Here is a 19,866-nt window from a genome sequence, read left to right on the forward strand (position 1 = left end):
CGAGGCGACAACTTTGAACCTAGGAGTAAAGAGGTTACAGAAATAGTTGCAAAAAAGGTTGAAAATACTTTCAAAATGTCATCTATTCCGATAGTTTCTCACACCAGAGTTGTACAAATGCTCACCACATACCATAAGAAATTTCTGACTCTTAAACAAATATTTTTAATGAACCAAATAGGTTTGAGCTCTAAAAGAGACGACTTTGTCTCTTCTGCCGGAAAATTATTTGACATCGCTGCTTGTAAATGCATTTATTTTTCTTCTTGCACTTGTCCAAATGAAAGGAAAGTTCCTATCAATGAACATTTCTCTTGGACCAGAGAACCAGAAGAATTGGTCACATTGGAAGTGTTGATCTACCTGAAACAAAAAAGATTACAAAGAAAAATTAACGTAAAGAAAAGCTTTCAAAACGTCATTCAACATCAACACTTACCAGAAAAGTATCAGCTAGAACACGTGACCATTCAGATCAGCCAGACTCTCATACAGACGACAACAATGTAGGTGCGTCGCACATGGATTCTTCCAAAAACGATGCTGATGATGATTTTTCTCTTCCATTCTCTAAAACCAAACAAAACACACTAATATTAGAACACACTGCTTTAGCTGCCCAAAGATTTGGAGTAAGTGATAGAGCAGCGGCCTTGATTGTTTCATCTGCTTTTCTGGATGCCGAAAAGGCAGGTTTGATAACAGAGGATCAGGCTAGCTTTATCACTGACAAATGCAAGATTAGTCGGGCAAAAAAAAGTGTTGGAGTTAAGCTCCAAAACACCGAAAGTATTGACTCTGTATATGGGCTGTATTTTGACGGCCGCAAAGACAATACACTTACACAAGTCAGCGAAGGTGAAAAGTACTACCGCGACACTGTCAAAGAGGAACATATTTCTCTTATAGCGGAACTTGGTTGTCATTATTTTGGCCACGTCACCTCTCCTTCCGGGTCAGCTGAGGATGAGACGCAAGCTATATGGCAACATTTACAAGGCAATTCAGTTGATGTGGAACATCTAGAAGTTGTCGGTGCGGTTGGCACCAACACAAACACAGGTTGGAAAGGTGGAATCATTCGGAAACTAGAAGAAAGAATAGGTAGGCCATTACAGTGGGTTGTTTGTCTTCTACATTTCAACGAACTTACATCTCGTGCTCTTTTCGAACACATAGATGGTGTCTCAAGGAGTCCAAATACATTCTCTGGCGACATAGGAAAACTGCTCCTGTTCCCTGAGAAGTTGCCTGTTATCAAATTTGAAAGTTTTCCATCCTGCCAATTACCTTCTGAGGTTATTTAACCGACCCAACTTAGTACAGACCAAGCTTATCTCTATAAAATATCAGAAGCTGTTATTTCCGGCCAATGTTCCTCAGAGTTAGCGTCGATGCATCCAGGTAACATGTGCAAATCCCACTGGCTCACCTGTGCAAATAGAATTCTGAGATTATACATTTCTACGGACAAACCAAGAACGGAAATAAAGATTTTGGTCAAATACATACTTACAGTTTACTCACCTTTGTGGTTCTCAATAAGATTCAACAGTTCAATCAAAGATGGCTCGCGCCATCTCTATGCTGCAATTCAAAAGTCGAGATACTTACCTGCTAAACTGGGCAAGGTTGTCGATTCATCCATTCAACAGAATGCTTTCTTTGCTCTTCCAGAAAACATTCTCCTTAGTATGATGACTGACGAACGGATAGAAGTCTGAAAGTTGGCCCTTGACCGTCTTCTGGCAGCCAGAGAAGCAGACTCTGACACTGTAAATGGAAGGGTTAGATGTAATAAAGTGCCAAAGCTGAATTTCAAAGCTAATATTTATTACGATATGATTAACTGGAAGACTATTACCTTGACTGTTCCACCAGTTCTTTGTTCAGTTTCTAACGAAGAACTCATAAAAGGGTTGTCGGGAGACACTGCAGAGGTATGGAAATTTAGTGAATTCCCCTCTCACAGTCGAGAGAACCGTCAAACTGGTGACAGAGGCATCTTCTAAAGTTATTGGCCCCCAATCTCGTGATCGTTTTATACGCTCTACACTGAAATCTAGGCAACAAGTGCCAAAGTTTAGTACAAAATCTGATTTTATCAATAAATTTGACACAGATTCAGACTAAAACAAGCCTGACATATGGTTGGTTGGTTGGGTTGGGCTTGGAAGGAACCCGAAGAGCAGTCACATCCACGCGGTGGGTTCTGGGTGACCATTTCGGTAGCAAATGACGTGACAAATAACTTTTGTTTTACACATTTTGCCATGACATGCATATTTCAGGCGCTAGGTAGACAATTTCACGATTTTAGGCGAATTTCTGAAATTTCAAGGTCGGAGTTGGGGTTGAAGATGCAATCCGATCTCAAAACAAAAAGTTGCATTGGAATCAGGAAGTACTAAGGCAACTTTTCCACACTATTAGAAATCCCGAATCGAAAAAAGTCCGGAATCGACCCACCCTAGTTACCATATCGGTCTCAGTCAAAATCAGTCCCGTTCTAGTTTTATTTGTCGCATCGGGTCATGCTATACCTTTTTGGAAAGCTCATTTCACGCGCTAACACGCGTTTGATTGATTGTCGTTTCTTTTAAGTCGTTCGTGAGTTATACCGTCGCAAACATGGAGCAAAATAAGGAGAAAATACGGCATATTTTACAGTATTACTACGATAAAGGCAAAAATGCATCTCAAGCCGCCAATAAAATTTGTGCAGTTTATGGACTCGATACAGTTTCCATTTCCACCGCACAACGATGGTTTCAACGTTTTCGTTCTGGTATAGAGGTGGTCGAAGATGTGCCACGCTCCGGAAGGCCTGTCGTCGAAAACTGCGATAAAATCGCTGAATCGGTCGAAATAGACCGGCATAGTAGTCATCAAACCGTTATAAACCATTTGAAGACGCTTGGAGTCACTAAGAAGCTCGATGTACGGGTGCCACACGGATTGATTCAATAAAAATACCCCAAGACTTTTTTGACAACCAATATTATATGAACTCATAGTATGAAAATGGATGAAATCGAAAGACAACCCCGCCAACTCCCCATATAATGGTTCCGTTAAAAACTACTAAAAGCGCGATAAATCAATGAATAAATACTCATGACATGATACAATAGGACTTTATAGGTGTGGCAGTGAAAAATGGATGATGAGAGTGCAACCTCCCATACTTCGGTGAAAAGCCATATCTCAGGATATACAATACTTATATTGCTACGTCGTTATGTCACAGGTGGAATATCCAATTGGCGCCGCGTAGCGAAGAGAAGAAACGACTGGCGCGCTGTTGTTGACTCGGCTATAATCGCGTAAGCGGTGTCTACGCCAGTAAAGAAGAAGAAGATTTGTTGATTGAATTGAAAGACAGCATTTCTGGTTTCGGATTACCGGCATCATCATTTATTATATAACAAAGCTTAATATCGTCTATATTAATCTAAAGATTCTTCGTAGCTTCTATCAACATATAATAACTAGATTGAGGAACGAGACAAATATGTCTACACATCCGTTTGATTCCGGAGTACTAATTTAATAAACAAAATAATTAATTAGCGGCTATTGTCTTTGAAGATTTCTAAACCTTATAATGACCTTAAACTTTATTCGGCAATATTACGATTCTTGCGGCGCCGCGATTTCATGGTACGGATGGATAGAGGAGGTACTCAGGATTAAAAAATATACACGCATATACCGTCCTCAGACTTATAGTTTTCGAGATATTTCACTTTAAAGTTCAAAAATTTGTTAAACCAATGCTCGTTATTTCACTATGTTTTACCCACTTTTCACAAATTTTTTAATTAATATATATTTAATTACACTGTAGACATTCGTATATATCAAAAATTTTTATTAATTGTATATTTTTTAAGAAAATAAATATACTTTAAAACAATTTTGCACATTCGAAGTTTCAAGCGATTTATGACATATAGCAGTGTTGCCATACTTTGTGTCCTGAATATATAATCAAAAATTTGTTTTATATATTAAAATAGAAAAAACGTATTATAGAATGGAAAGTTTTTCAGTTTTTCTCTCTTTTTGATTAAAATAGGTGTTCGATCGATGAGGGTTATTTTTTTTTTGAAGCGCGGCCGAAGGCCGCCAGTGCAGAAAGTTGTTCGACACAAAGGAACTATCAATACCCCGGTGTTCGATCTATGAGGGTTATTTTTTTGAAGCGCGGCCGAAAGGCCGCCAGTGCAGAAAGTAGTTCGACACAAAGAAACTATGAATATCCCGGTGTTCGTTCGATGAGGGTTATTTTTTGAAGCGCGTCCGAAGGCCGCCAGTGCAGAAAGTAGTTCGACACAAAGGAATATTATTTTGTATCTTTATTTATCAATTAACATAATATAAAAAACCATTTGTACCATTTTCTTTATATATGTTAAACAGAAAAATTTTTAATAGTTTTTTTAAAAGACAATATGTGGCAACACTGGTATTTGTCATGACATGTAAAGAAAAACAAAACAAAACAAAATAAGAGTGAATTGTATGTAAAATTGTGGAACTTTGAAGTGAAATATCTCGAAAACTATGCGTCTGAGGACGGTATATGTATATTTTTTAATCCTGAGGACCTGCTCTATCCATCGGTACCATCAAATCGCGGCGCCGCAAGAATCGTCATCGTGCCCTTTAATCATTAAAAGGTATGAAACCGAAATAAATTTATATTTTAAAAATTCTATGCTAAATATTTATATTGATATCCGCGCATCCTTTTAATTTTCAAGCCTAATGACACTTCGGAAATTTTATCGATTATTTCGTAGAATCCTTATTTTTAAACTCTTGATACATCCTAATAACCACATTACTTATTAATTTATTTCTTACAAATGCTACTTACACATTCTCCATGAAATTGTAATCTAATTTGAAGTGAAATATTAAATTATTTTGTATTTGTAAGTTTTAATATTGTATAATTTCAATTATTTATACGCGTGCAAAACCATCAGTATAATAGTATGATAAATGTTCTAAACATTGGCTTTTATTTTGTCGCTTTTTCGATATGGTCATGCGTTTCCGTCAATGCTTATTATTATTGTGATAAGCAAAAGGAGTTGTGTGGCACTAGTAAGCATTTTATGTGTAATCAGGATGATGTGGTAAATGTTCTTGCACATATGTATATTATTAGTACATGTCTAAAGCATTAATCTCTATTCTAAGCCTAGGGCAGGGGAACTCCTTGGACTTTTGCCATTGACAGACAAAATAAAGCGTATGTATGTCGATCGACACAATGAGTACCGTAACAAACTAGCAGGGGGTGAACAAGCTTTCAAAGGAGGTGAAAAATTTCCTAAAGCCACGCGCATGCGTGAAATAATTTGGGATGGCGAGTTAGCGTATATTGCTGGACACCATGCAAAACGTTGTAATATGAAGCATGACGCCTGTCGTGCTACTGAGCGATTTCCAGGCTCCGGTCAAAATCTCCATATAATGGGCACAAGTGTAAAGCCAAAAACGGTAGCAAATGTGGTAGTGCAGGCGGTGGATGATTGGTGGAGCGAATATTTATTGGTGACTGATGGAAATAAAATGGTAGAAGAATTTCCACAAGGGTCAGTGTAAATATTTTAAAATCTGAGACGTAATGACTTTCGTACCATTTCAGCGTTGCAGACTGGCATGCTATCGGCCACTTTTCTGCCATTGCAAACGAACGTGCAGCTTTCGTCGGGTGTGGTCTGGCGCTATGTCAAAACTGTTCGTTTGGATCTTATTGTATTGAGGTTACCTGTAATTACTCAAAAACTAATGTAGCAGGCACATTCATGTACAAGAAAGGCAATTCATCAGCCTCCGAGTGTGATCATTATGAAAGTGTCCAGAGTAGTAAATATCCTCATCTTTGTGAAAATACCGGGAAAATATTTAAAGAATAGACTGATTTGCAGATTTTGGTTGTGGTAATAAAATACGAGTACCTTATTTAAAACGCAAAATATTTAATTATCCATCAAAATACAAGTACATATATATGTTTTCGTCTTCAAAGTGATCTCCACCAGATGTAATACACTTATGTCAACGATTTTTCTAGTCCTCGAAACACTTTTCATAAGCGCTTTTTGGGGTAGCCTTCAGATCCTTTAGTGAACTTTGTTTTATCTCCTCGTTTGTTGACTTTTTTGAATCTCAAACTCATAAACTTACCTGATAGGCAGGTATAATACTCTCAATGAATGTAAGATTGGAATTCGGACGAACAAGCATGTCCAAGAAGACCTGTTTACGATACTCCAAAACACGAACATCATGCGAACGAGCTCACGAGAGATGTGGAACTCTCTTACCATCTCTCTAAAACTTGCCTGACGATTTTCAATATTTTTATTAGTTGATGCTGAATCACCGTAAGCCTTTTCCAACATTCGCTACGATTCCGAACTTGAAATTTGGTTAGAAATACAAAATTTTATATAAATTCTTTGTTCTGTGTGATTAAACATACTGGTTGTGTAATTGTATTCAAACATTTGTATGCTGCAGCAAAAATTATAAATCCTTTAATAATTTCCTAATAAGTAGTTTTCCTTTTTAAATTATTGCAGTAAGTTGCTACAGAGTACGTGTTGAAATCTGGATGCCTGTCTGTCCGTGTGCCTGTATATGCTAGCTGTAACGTGAGTAGAGTAAAAATTGAGATATGGAATAAAACTTGATATAGGTATTCCTTAGAAAAACCTCTACAAACAGTGTGAAAATAAGTGAAATCGGATCGTAACCCCGCCCTTATAACGGTACTCTTGAAAATTACTGAAACCGAGATAAATAAATGACTAAAAACTCCAGAGACTTTGGAATCGACTACCGAAGTTATACATATTATACAGCGTTATAATAAGCGGGGTCAAAATTAGAAAATGGGTGTGGCACCACCCTATTTCAAGTGAAATCACATATCTCGGAACCTAGAAGACCGAATTCAACTTAATGGGGTTGTTTAATCCAAACAAATACTCCTCTGCATTACTCTCACAAATTACATAAAGTAATAGAGGCGTAAAGCAGAGGAATATCAACCGCCCCAACTTCACTCAACAGAACAGAAGGAGAAAAAAAAAAGACAATTTTTCCGCGATTTTTACACAAAAGGGGGCGAAAAAAAGATGCTTTTGGTTTTTGGACACGATTTGACTTTATTTAATTTAAAACAATAACTTTACATTTACAAATAAAAATGTAAAATGAATCAAAAATGTAAATCGCACGGTTAGCCGACGAAATAGTACTCGGTGAGATCATTTGATCGTACATATGTAGTTTGTTGAACGTAGCCCTTAGGATTGATGTCGCACCAAGTAAATAAAACGAAAGATGGTGTCGACGCGGCGCAGTATGGAATCGAATCTCAATGCTACGCGCGGGATGGATGTTGCAACCGGACGGTGTATCAAACGAATGCAATGCTCGAACTGTATGTGACGAAAGAATTGTGTCGAATGTGTCTCTATCCTGCTGTCAATCCTTTTTGTTTAGTGTGTACAGGTGTGGTGAGTTGTTTTGGTGTTGTGTGGTGATGTGTGTTCGCCCTTAAGGTGCGCCAGTTTTTCCCGGGTAGGATGGGGGAGGATTAACTCATTTAAACAGTAATTATAATAATTCAATAATGAAATGAATACATTTATTTAATTGATAACACCAATGAAAACTGTTCGGGCAGAAATTATGAACAAAAATTTTCTCAGAAAATCTGAAGAAATTGTTTGATATATCGAAAAAGAATGTAGAAGAATTGCTCACGGATGATAAGAAATTATTTTTTTTTGTCACAAAAATCTGAATCTCGGTACGGATTAGTTGACAATAATATTTTAGAAACATCGTCAGCTACCCATGATGACATGATGGAAGTGAACCACTGTGGTAATTATTAATTTATCTCTCTTTTAATTATTATCTTAATAATAATCGACTTTTTACATACAATTAATTCTAAGGGAAATTCAATGAATAACTTTATTATATTCCGTTTTAGACACAAATCTTCTGCCCAACGCTAATGCTAATGACCTTCCACTCTCTCAGCCAACAGTTTTTTCATCATTTATTTCTAGTTTATCTTCACGTACTGTTTCGAATTTCGAAGATGAAATTCACTCCAGATCGGCTTCTAAAATTGACATAATGACTCCAGATCTCTGTGCTGCTCTAGACAGAGCAAACATTAGTAGTAGAAACGGCACTTTCATCTTATCTAGTCTGTTGATAAGTATTGGACTAAATATTGCTCACAATAATTTAAGTCATCGAACAATCCATCGATGCCGTATTAAATTCAGAAAATACATTGCTACGGGATTAAAAAAAGAATTTAATACTGATGACCGTTTTGTTCTGCATTGGGATGGCGAACTTTTACAAGATCTCATTGATCTTCAATCTGTAGAACGGCTCCCAATTCTACTGTCTGTCTCAGGTGTTGAACAACTACTTGGCGTCCCGAAAATGGCTAAAAGTGATACCGAAAGTCAAATATCAGTTATCATTACTACCTTAAACCAATGGCATGTTGGTTCTCGCGTTAAAGCCATGTGCTTTGATACTGCAGCCGTTAATACAGGTAAATTGATTGATTTTGGGTTTTTTGTTAGTTTGTCATAAACCTTACATACAATTCTACTCTCTTATACTTAATAAATATTATTTATTGTTGTCACCAGTTAATCTTGCAATGATTACATTTTCTTCTTCTTCTTCTTTACTGGCGTAGACACCGCTTACGCGATTATAGGCGAGTCAACAACAGCGCGCCAGTCGTTTCTTCTCTTCGCTACGTGGTGCCAATTGGATATTCCAAGCGAAGCCAGGTCCTTCTCCACTTGGTCCTTCCAACTGAGTGGAGGTCTTCCTCTTCCTCTGCTTCCCGCGGCGAGTACTGCGTCGAATACTTTCAGAGCTGGAGTGTTTTCCTCCATCCGGACAACATGACCTAGTCAGCGGAGCCGCTGTCTTTTAATTCGCTGAACTATGTTAATGCTGTCGTATATCTCGTACAGCTCATCGTTCCATCGAATGCGATCCATAAATCTTTCGCAGAACCTTTCTCTTGAAAACTCGTAACGTCGACTCATCGGTTGTTGTCATCGTCCAAGCTTCTGCACCATATAGCAGGACGGGAATTATGAGCGACTTATAGAGTTTGGCTTTTGTTCGTCGAGAGAAGACTTTACTTTTTAATTGCCTACTCAGTCCAAAGTAGCACCTGTTGGCAAGAGTGATCCTGCGTTGAAATTCCAGGCTGACATTCTTGGTGGTGTTAATACTGGTTCCGAAATAGACGAAATTAGCTACAACTTCAAAGTTATGACTGTCAACAGTGACGTGAGAGCCAAGTCGCCCTCGTCTTGCCCTCGTTCACTGCCAGACCCATTTGCGTTGCTTCCTTGTTCAGTCTGGGGAAAGCAGAACTAACGGCGCAGGTGAGAAGAGAGAATGATATTGATATCATCGGCATACGCCAGCAGCTGTACACTCTCATAAAAGATTGTACCTGCTCGATTAAGTTCTGCAGCTCGAATAATTTTCTCCAGCAGCACATTGAAGAAGTCGCAAGATAGGGAGTCGCCTTGTCTGAAACGTAGTTTGGTATCGAACGGCCCGGAGAGGACCTTCCCGATCCTGACGGAGCTTTTGGTATTGCTCAACGTCAGTTTACACAGCCGTATTAGTTTTACGGGGATACCAAATTCAGACATTGCGGCGTAGAGGCAGCTCCATTTCGTGCTGTCGAAAGCAGCTTTGAAATCGACGAATAGGTGGTGAGTGTCGATTCTCCTTTCACGGGTCTTTTCCAAAATTTGGCGCATGGTGAATATCTGGTCGGTTGTTGATTTTCCAGGCCTAAAGCCACACTAATAAGAACAAATCAGTTTGTGGACGGTGAGCTTTACTCTTTCTCACAATACGCTCGATATATTCTTATATGCGATTTTCTGGAGGCTTATCCCATGGTTGCTGGCGCTGATTGTGTGTTCTCCTTTTTTGTGGGTTGAGCAGGGCACACTTAAATTCCAATCGTTGGGCATGCTCTCATCCGACCATATTTTGCAAAGAAGCTGATGCATGCTCCTTATCAGTTCTTCGCCGCCTTGTTTGAATAGCTCGGCCGGCAATCTGTCGGCCCCTGCCGCTTTGTTGTTCTTCAGGCGGGCAACTGCTATTCGAACTTCGTCATGACCGGGCAATGGAACGTCTGCTCCATCGTCATCGATTGGGGAATCGGGTTTGCCTTCTCCTGGTGTTATGTGTTCACTGCCATTCAGCAGGCTGGAGAAGTGTTCCCTCCATAATCTAAGTATGCTCTGGGCATCGGTGGCTAGATCACCTTTGGGGGTTCTACAGGAGTATGCTCCGGTCTTGAAACCTTCTGTAAGTCGCCGCATTTTTTCGTAGAATTTCGTAGAATTTTTATCAAGCTGTTCGTACTCACGCATTTCGGCCTCATTCTTCTTCTGTCTGCAAATGCGTCTCGCTTCCCTCTTCAACTCTCGGTATCTATCCCATCCCGCACGTGTTGTGGTCGATCGTAACGTTGCGAGGTAGGCAGTCTATTTTCTCTCCGCTGCGACACGGCACTCCTCGTCGTACCAGCTGTTCTTTTGCACTTTCCGAAAACCAATGGTTTCGGTTGCAGCTGTACGTAAGGAGTTTGAAATGCCGTCCCACAGTTCCCTTATACCGAGTTGTTGACGAGTGCTCTCAGAGAGCAGGAGTGCAAGCCGAGTAGAAAATCGTTCGGCTGTCTGTTGTGATTGCAGCTTCTCGACGTCGAACCTTCCTTGTGTTTGTTGGCGTGCGTTTTTTGCTGCACAGAGGTGGGTGCGAATCTTGGCTGCAACAATATAGTGGTCCGAGTCGATGTTAGGACCTCGGGGCGCACGCTCATCTAAAACACTGGAGACCTGTCGTCCGTCTATCACAACATGATCGATCTGATTGGTGGTTTTTCGATCCGGAGACAGCCATGTAGCTTGATGTATCTTCTTATGCTGATATCTAGTACTACAGGTAACCATATTTCGGGCCACGGCGAAGTCGATCGGCCTACACCAATTTGGGGATGTTTCATAGTGGGAGCTAAATTCACCGACCGTAGTACCAAAGATACCTTCTTTGCCCACACTGGCGTTAAAGTTGCCAAGCACGATTTTGTTATCGTGGCGGGGGCATCTCTCATAAGTGCGCTCCAAGCACTCATAAAAAGCATCTTTGGTCACATCGTACTTCTCTTCCGTCGGGACGTGGGCGCAAATCAGCGATATGTTGAAGAACCTCGCTTTGATGCGGATTGTGGCTAGACGTTCATTCTCCGGAGTGAATGATAGTACTCGGCGACGGAGTCTCTCTCCCACCACGAATCCAACACCAAACTTGCGCTCCTTTATATGGCCACTGTAGTAAATGTCACAAGGACCTACTCGTCTCTGTCCTTGTCCCGTCCATCGCATTTCTTGGACGGCGGTGATGTCAGCCTTTATCTTTACGAGGACATCTACCAGCTGGGCAGCGGCACCTTCCCAATTAAGGGACCGGACATTCCAGGTGCATGCCCTCAAATCATAGTCCTTATTTCGTTTGCCATGGTCGTCATCAAAAGGGGGGTCTCTCATCCGAGGCTGTTGGTGGCTTTTCATTGGGGTGTTTTTTCACGTGGCGGGTCCCAAACCCAGCGCACAACCCTATGCAGGGGATGTTTCGCCTTCTTATTTTAGCTCGCGTTCGAACGGATGTTCTTAGGCTACCTAGAGGATACTTGGTCAAAGACCGGAGTCGTATGCTGCTTGAGCCATATGTAAAAGCGAATCGGTTATTAAGAAAACTATTAAATTTTAATATTTTCCGAAGTCTGCACCTTTATTCGCACATTTCTCAAGTTGTGACGCAAATTACAGTAAGTAGTTTGCACAATACTCGGTACTACAAAAAGTTGTCAACTCGAATGCTTTTTTGCTACTTGAGGAAAATGTCAATGTTATTTGTAAGTGTTTCTGCTGGCTATACTGTATTCTCTGGGTTGAAAAGCACTCTTTAGCCATTCTTCAAATGAACTGCGAGACACACAACAGTCGAAAAAAAGATACCCTACAAAGCGCTTTATTGCAGTTCACGTATCGACCGTATCGTTCAAGACCAATAACCTCCTTATTGGTTCCTTTGATGACGTACTTACAAACGTATTTTATAGATTACACCAAACTGCAATAATAAACATTGATATGAGTTTTGAATGTGAATTAGACAACAGTGGAGAATATAGTACGATCAATATGTTGTCAACTTCGATATTCACTACTCTAAGTTGTATGGTCGTCTGATGAGCTACGACGATAGAGTGGATATCCATCATTTCCAGTTTGCGATTCCGAAAGAAAAGCAAGTGGATAGTGTTTCGTGCATTTATTGTCAGACATACAAACCTCAGTGAGATTGTGGTGTCCGCAAGGTCCATGAACCACATTGGTTTTCATCACTACGTTTAATACTGGATATTTCTCTGCATCAGGAATTTCCGCAGAAATGATTACATCAATTTGATCTGGTGGAACCGCTATCCACCATCCAAAGAAGAACATCGTAACTGTTGTTTGAAAAGTCGTGCTGTGACGACGTGACGATCGCTTGCTGATTGACCCCGATCCATAATTCCACACGTATGTATGTCATCGCATCCTGGGAGTACTCGTTCATGTGCCTTGGCGTTGATGGCAAAAACAACACCGACCGATATTAGCGGGACCTCTTCGTGGCTTCGTAACAAATTTCAATCTGCAATTGATCACTTCGTTTGAAGCACACATAAAGTTTTCACTGAATAATTTTCAAATTTTTTTTTTAAACAGCCGGAATAAAAGAGCAAGCGACCGAAATTGAACGATTTAAATAATTTACAAATCAAAATATTGAAAAACAAAACAAAAAAGAATTGTATGAAAAGTCACTTTTTTTTCCTTATGAAAAGTATATGGCAATTCTTCCTGGGAATCCAGCGTAATGGAAGAGCTGTCAAAGGGTGATGCACAGTCTACAACTTCGTGAACTGTAATAAATTAGTTTATAAAAATAAATACAAAGGCAATATTACGATTTTTCCGGCGCCGCGATTTGATGGTACGGATGGATAGAGGAGGTCCTCAGCATTAAAAAATGTATACACATATATGGTCCTCAGACCCATAGTTTTCGAGATATTTCACTTTAAAGTTCAAATATTTGCAAAAACAATGCTCGTTATTTCACTATGTTTAACCCACTTTTCACATATTTTTTAATTAATAAATATTCAATTACACTGTACACATTCGTATTTATCAAAAATTTACACTAATTGTATATTTTTTAAGAAAATAAATATTCTTTAAAAATTATTTTGCACATTCAAAGTTTCAAGTGATTTGCGTGTTTACATTTATGACAAATAGCAGTGTTGCCATACTTTGTGTCCTGAAAATATAATCAAAAATGTGTATATTATATATTAAATAGAAAAAACGTATTATAGAATGGAAAGTTTTTCAGTTTTTCTCTCTTTTTGATTAAAATAGGTGTTCGATCGATGAGGGTTATTTTTTTTTGAAGCGCGGCCGACGGCCGCCAGTGCAGAAATTTGTTCGACACAAAGGAACTATTAATACCCCGGTGTTCGATCGATGAGGGTTATTTTTTTTGAAGCGCGGCCGAAGGCCGCCAGTGCAGAAAGTAGTTCGACACAAAGGAACTATGAATACCCCGGTGTTCGATCGATGAGGGTTATTTTTTTGAAGCGCAGCCGAAGGCCGCCAGTGCAGAAAGTAGTTCGGCACAAAGGAACTATGAATACCCCGGTGTTCGATCGTTGTGGGTTATTTTTTTTGAAGCGCGGCCGAAGGCCGCCAGTGCAGAAAGTAGTTCGACACAAAGGAATGTTATTTTTTATCTTTATTTATCAATTAACATAAGATACAAAAACCATTTGTACCATTTTCTTTATAAATGTTAAATAGAAAGATTTTTCATAGTTTCTTTAAAACACATTATGTGGCAACACTGGTACTTGTAATGACATGTGAAGAAAAACAAAATAAAACAAAATAGGACTAAATTGCATGTAAAATTGTTGAACTTTAAAGTGAAATATCTCGGAAACTATGAGTCTGAGGACGGTATATGTTTATACATTTTTTAATCCTGAGGACCTCCTCTATCCATTAGTACCATCAAATCGCGATTGCGTTTAACGAACGAAGCTGTGGCAATTTTTCCTCCCACAAGCAGAGAAGTAATTCAACTTCCTCCTTATTCCATGTTGATCTCTTTTTCCTGAAAAATTAAAAAATTTACATATATTTTAAATAATAATTTTATTAAAAATAAGTTTACGTCTTTACCACGCTGTCGGCCATTTTGGTTTACTTTGTCATTTGACATTTCTCCTCTTTTTCGCAAAAATTATCGATAATATTAGGAATAACACCGATTATCTAGTTGTGTAATCTGAGATTAATTTTTAATCTCGGATTAACTAGAGAGGAATTTTGTATGGAAAATCTCGTTTCTTAATTACGGATTATCGAGTTAATCTCGTCAATGGAGATAATCTCGTTATATGTAAACATACTACAGGGTAGGCCATTTAAAGTTGACCCATTTGTTTCTAAAAAAAAAGAACAAAAGAAAACAATGTTTTTTGTTCATTTCAAAAATAATTTATTTTGGTCCAAGGGGATTTGTTTCAGCTAATATTTAAAAATTAGATCGCGTAAATGGGCACCTTTAGCTTTGACAGCTAAATGCACTCTTTTTTCGTCATTTTCCAAGACTTTGGCCAATGTTTCGGATGATATGGCGGCTGTTTCACGTCGAATGTTGGCTTTCAGTTGAGCTAAGGTCTTTGGCTTATTAGCGTATACCTTGGATTTCAAATAACCCCACAAATAAAAGTCTGGTGGCGTCAAATCTGGTGATCTCGGTGGCCAGTCAACATCACCATTTTTCGATATCAATCGCCCGGGGAAAAATGGTCGCAATAAATTGATTGTTGGTCGAGCTGTATGGCATGTAGCCCCGTCCTGTTGAAACCAGAAGTTATCCATGTCATTTTCGCGAATAATGGGTATCACAAAATCCGTTATCATGGCTCGATAACGCTCACCATTGACTGTTGTCGTGGCTCCATCATCGTCTTCGAAAAAATACGGTCCGATGATCATATTCGCGCAAACACCGCACCAAACTGTTACTTTTTGGTCGTAAAGAGGCTGTTCTTCAATTAATTGAGGATTTTCGGTGGCATAAAATCGGCAATTTTGCTTGTTTACGCCTCCATTCAACGAGAAATGTGCCTCGTCTGACATGATGAGTTTTCGCCAAAAGTCAAGTTCGTTTTCAGCCATTTCGATGGCCCATTTGCCAAAATTAAGGCGTCGCGGATAATCAGCTGGGTTTAGTTTTTGTGCCATTTGAATTTTATATGGAAACATCTTCAAATCGTTATGAATTATGCGTCGGAGAGTGGTGCGAGAGATGTCTAATTCCTGAGAGCGGCGATAACTCGATGTCGATGGAGTCTCCTCAATACTGGCTCGTACAGCTTCGATATTTTCATCAGAACGTCTTGTGCGTTGTCTGGATGCATGACTGGCATTACTGAGATTACCGGTGTTCACAAATTTTGCGTATAAAGACTTAATTGTGTTCTTAACTGGAGCACTTTTCACTTTATTTTTTTTGCGAAACGCACGTTGAGTTAACACAATTAAAAAGTTATTTTGAATATAAAGCTGAACAATTTCAGCGCGTTCTTTTGGAGTGTACTGTTCCATGGTATAAATTGTCTTCGAATGACGCTTCTAACGCGGTATGACATTAGCCGATTTGTCAGCGCTGTTAAAAGTTACAGCGTTGCCAGATGGGTCAACTTTAAATGTAAACATGCTATTAGCTTAGGTTAGATGGCTGATCAAGAGATCGCACATGGACTAGTAGAATTAGTCCTTTGTGAAGCCATTGAAAAAAGAACTCCTGTGTTCGGACTTAGATATCGGCAAACCGTTTAGTGTGCAATACAAATCTGCAGAGGCGCTTAATTTCTATGCCCGCCAGGTCGGCGGGTGTTCTGAAGCTATGAGCCCCCAAGTGTCTAAGTCTTGATCTCCCAAAAGCAGAGCAGTCGAGAAGGAAGTGCTGGCTAGTTTCTACTGCATCTTCTTCCAAGCAGCTTCTGCATGCGGCGTCCGGTAAGATTCCCAGTCTTACAGCATGTATGCCAATAGGGCAGTGGCCCGTCAGGAGCCCCATCATTAATAAGAGGCTAGCCTTACTGAGGGCAAAGAGATCACCAGATCTTCTGCAGTCTATCTTGGGCCAAAAGGCCTTTGCGACCGCACAGATACCAATGCTGGACCATCGCTGACCGAGCCGTCGCGAGGCCCAGCCATCCAGTAGTAGAGAACAGGAGGATGCAGGAGCATCTACCCGTTCCCATTCTACCGATAGCGATTCTAGGGTGGCTTTCCTTGCCAGCTCATCAGCCTTGCAGTTACCTACGATTCCGCTGTGGCCCGGCACCCACACCAGTCTTATAATAAAAGCTCTCGCCGCCAGAAACAGTGACGCCAGACACTCTTCGATCAACCTTGAACGCACTGTGAACGCGTTCAAGGCTAGTATCGCCGCTCTGCTATCTGAGTGAATGGTCACTTCCCTGAAGGTGGACACTCTTTTGAGCAGCATGTCTGCTTCTACCTTGATGGCTGCAACCTCAGCCTGGAAAACGCTGCAATAGTCGGGAAGACTGAAGCTGGATTTTATGGACAGCTCCCAACAGTAGACCCCTCCACTGACCTTCCCCCCAAGCTTCGACCCATCCGTAAAGAAGCTTACTGCCCCTCTCCTCCAGCGACTTCGAACCTCCCTCCTCCTCGATATTCGGCTTCCATGAAAGCTTCTTATCCAGGATGAGCCCTAAATACTTCACTGTATCCGCCGGTTGCAAGCGGATACCTCCCAATAGCGGTAACGGCGTCTCCGGAATCTTGTACCTTCTACTAAATAAAACCATTTCTGTTTTATTTGGATTGATGGCAAGTCCACTTTCGACCGCCCATTTCGTTACAACGCTGAGATATCCCTGCGTCAATTCATACACGGTGCTTAGAAACCTTTCAGCATAAGTACTACATCGTCTGCATAGGCAATCACCTGACAGCCAAGATCCTCTAGCGTTTTTGAGAAGGTCGTTAGCGACTAGGATCCAGTTCGCTGCGCTGGTATGATGCTGTCCGGTCCCGGGACTTGAACGGTTTGAACGAATTTATCGCCTAAGTCAAGTGACGCTCATCCAGAAGGTCGACAAAGGCCGTGCTATCAGCATTCAACGCTCCGAGAGATACCTCCGTGGAGGACGTGTTACTAGTGAAGTGAGCATCAAGGAGCATCTGTAGTGTCTCTTCACTGCTCAGCGCCCAGTTCCCATTTACATCCTTAAGGTACCCCAGGGACACAGGGTTTTTCGCGAGAATTCGCCTGAATCTAGAGGACTCGTGAAAGCCCTCCACTTTTTCGCAGAAGCTCTTCCACGAGATCCTCTTAGCCCTTCTTAGCTCGGACTTGTATATCGAAAGTCTTGTTTTATACAAGACCCAATCATCGGGTAGCCCACTCCTACGGGCCTTGTTGAATAAGCGTCTACAGGATCCCCTAATTTCCGAGAGCACCAAAGTCCACCATTGAGATTTACCTCTACCCTTCGGTGTTTTCAATGGACAGGAGCTCTCCAGTGCAGTGTTGCACGACGAGCTGAAGGCCTCGACCCACCCATCCACCACATCGGCGGTGGCCAGCGCGCCTACCCCCGGTGCGCGTGAAAGAGTTTGCCGAAGCCTTCTGCGGTAACCTTCCCAGTCCGTGCTTCGGGGATTTCTGAAAGATTTCCTAGGAGGACCTTCTCCGTCAAGACTAAACCCGATATATCTATGATCAGAAAAGGAGTGGTCATCGAGAACCCTCCAGTTCGAGATCAGCGGGGCAATCCTGTGTGAGGCTAGAGCGAGGTCGAGAACCTCCTCCCTGCCTGCGGTCAGAAATGTAGGAGAATTTCCCCTATTGCAGATGCAAAGATTTTCGCTAACGATAAAATCAAAAAGCGACTCACCTCTAGTGTTGGTATTCGAGCTCCCCCAGATCAGATGTCGCGAGTTGGCGTCCGAGCCGATGATGACATCAGCACCATTCTGGGACGCTTCATCCAAGGCCCTTCTTAATATTGCGGGAGGTGGCTCCACCTCATCGTCGTGAGGCATATACGCAGCGACTAGCCAGATACTCCAGGTGTCGCACTCTAGTTTTGCTGTAACTACGTCAGCGTTGCTGAAATTAGGTAAAAGAAATACCGTTAGTTCGTTTCTGACCAGCATACAGGCTCTATTTCTACCTGCATCCTTGGCCGCCAGCAGCTTGTGGCTCTTCGTCCTTAGTCCCGATACTCCGTTGCCAGTTAGCCAATTGGCTTGGATCAGAACCACATCGGCTTCGTCTTGCTCCAGACGAACCAGTAGATTGGCGGAGGCCGCCTTTGCGTGATGGAGGTTAATCTGGATGAATCTCATCCTTCAGACTATCCTCTAGAAGCGCCAGTTCAGCGCTTAGGTCATGGTCGACCCTCACCTCCTCAAACAATTGTTCGAGGCTGAAAACGGAGTCGCCGATCCGCCTCCAGTACTTGCCACGTCCAAGAGGTTTGGGTCGTTTTCCCTGGTCGCTTGACCATCGCTAACGCCTTCTCCACCGCATCTGCAGCTTGAGCGCCATCAGCCCTGGCATCCGTTGGGAGCACCTTCAGTACCACCATTTCAAACCCATAGCTGATGGCTCCCTTGATTTTGCTAAGAGGACCGATATGGTTCATCGGTTCTCTCCAGCCTTATTACCCTCCAGTCATGCGCGGGGAGTGAGGGGTTGCAGTACCTGAGGATTTCCTCTATCTCCTTTGCTGTTGACGGTTCGGAAGAGGAAGATCCTCTTTGTCCACGGCCTCCAGTCTGACCCCCTTCCAAACCTCCCCCACCAGAGAGACTACCTTCTTGTATAAGATGGCCGATCTTTCATCGGCGCATCGAGTAAGCTTGTTCAGCCCATGGTACCAACCGGCACTAACGCATTTTGGCGGTGGCCCAGGGTTTTCCTTGACCACCCTGAGGAAGAACGAAGAGATAGCCGCCGCTACTCTCTCCCACTCTTCATGGGAGATAGCCCCGTCCTCCCTACTGCGGTTGAGCACCCCAAGTATCCTATGCTCCAGCAGCGTGTTAGCTTTGTGCTCAGATACCTGATCAGCATGCTCACCACCGTAGCGTTCCACTATCTTTGCCGCTAGTCGACGGTCCGACTTTAGCTTCCTAGCTAAATCCCCTTTGCTAATGCCCCCTGTGGACCCCTTCATAACTCTAGCAGAAGTTCCTCTGCTAGTGCAGGCGATTCCGCCATGTATGAAGGCTCCACCCTTCACTACCTGTTTTGCCGGCGGGCTTGCGCCGGCTTCCCTCATCCTACCGCCTGATGCGGAGACTTCTATCAGGGTGCTAGTTCTGCTGCTTCTTGGCGACGATTTCGTCGTCCCGGGAGCAGCAGCCCCCCCTGGGACAGATCTGGGTGTCGATTTCGACGCCCCTTCACCTCCCTTCGTCACCTTCTCGTCCGTGTTTGTTGGTGTTGCGTCTATGCTATAAGAAGGAGTCTCTCAACTTACACCTACCACGCCAACTTAATGACGACGGGGGGGAACGTACTCTGGGCCCCCCGTAGTTAATAACAAACGAATTTTTTCGTTAAATTTAT

At 41.7% G+C, this 19,866-nt stretch overlaps 1 protein-coding gene across 3 annotated transcripts; it reads left to right on the forward strand.

Annotated features, from left to right (window-relative positions):
* Positions 1-4,863: 4,863 nt before the first annotated feature.
* LOC105228344 (antigen 5 like allergen Cul n 1) lies at positions 4,864-6,553 on the forward strand. Of its 3 annotated transcripts, XM_049446125.1 has the most exons (4): positions 4,878-5,150; positions 5,215-5,612; positions 5,666-5,960; positions 6,050-6,553. In XM_049446125.1, the coding sequence occupies exons 1-3, from the start codon at positions 5,007-5,009 to the stop codon at positions 5,934-5,936; spliced, it is 813 nt and encodes a 270-aa protein (XP_049302082.1). In that variant the 5' UTR covers positions 4,878-5,006; the 3' UTR covers positions 5,937-5,960; positions 6,050-6,553. The 3 variants fall into 3 exon arrangements, with proteins under 3 accessions (XP_019847126.2, XP_049302082.1, XP_011206485.1); XM_019991567.3 differs by lacking the exon at positions 6,050-6,553 and having other exon boundaries at positions 4,864-5,150; positions 5,674-5,930; XM_011208183.4 differs by having other exon boundaries at positions 5,666-6,553.
* Positions 6,554-19,866: the final 13,313 nt, after the last annotated feature.

This window comes from Bactrocera dorsalis, chromosome 1, assembly GCF_023373825.1.
Source record: "Bactrocera dorsalis isolate Fly_Bdor chromosome 1, ASM2337382v1, whole genome shotgun sequence".
In the NCBI taxonomy this organism is placed as follows: Eukaryota; Metazoa; Arthropoda; class Insecta; order Diptera; family Tephritidae; genus Bactrocera; species Bactrocera dorsalis.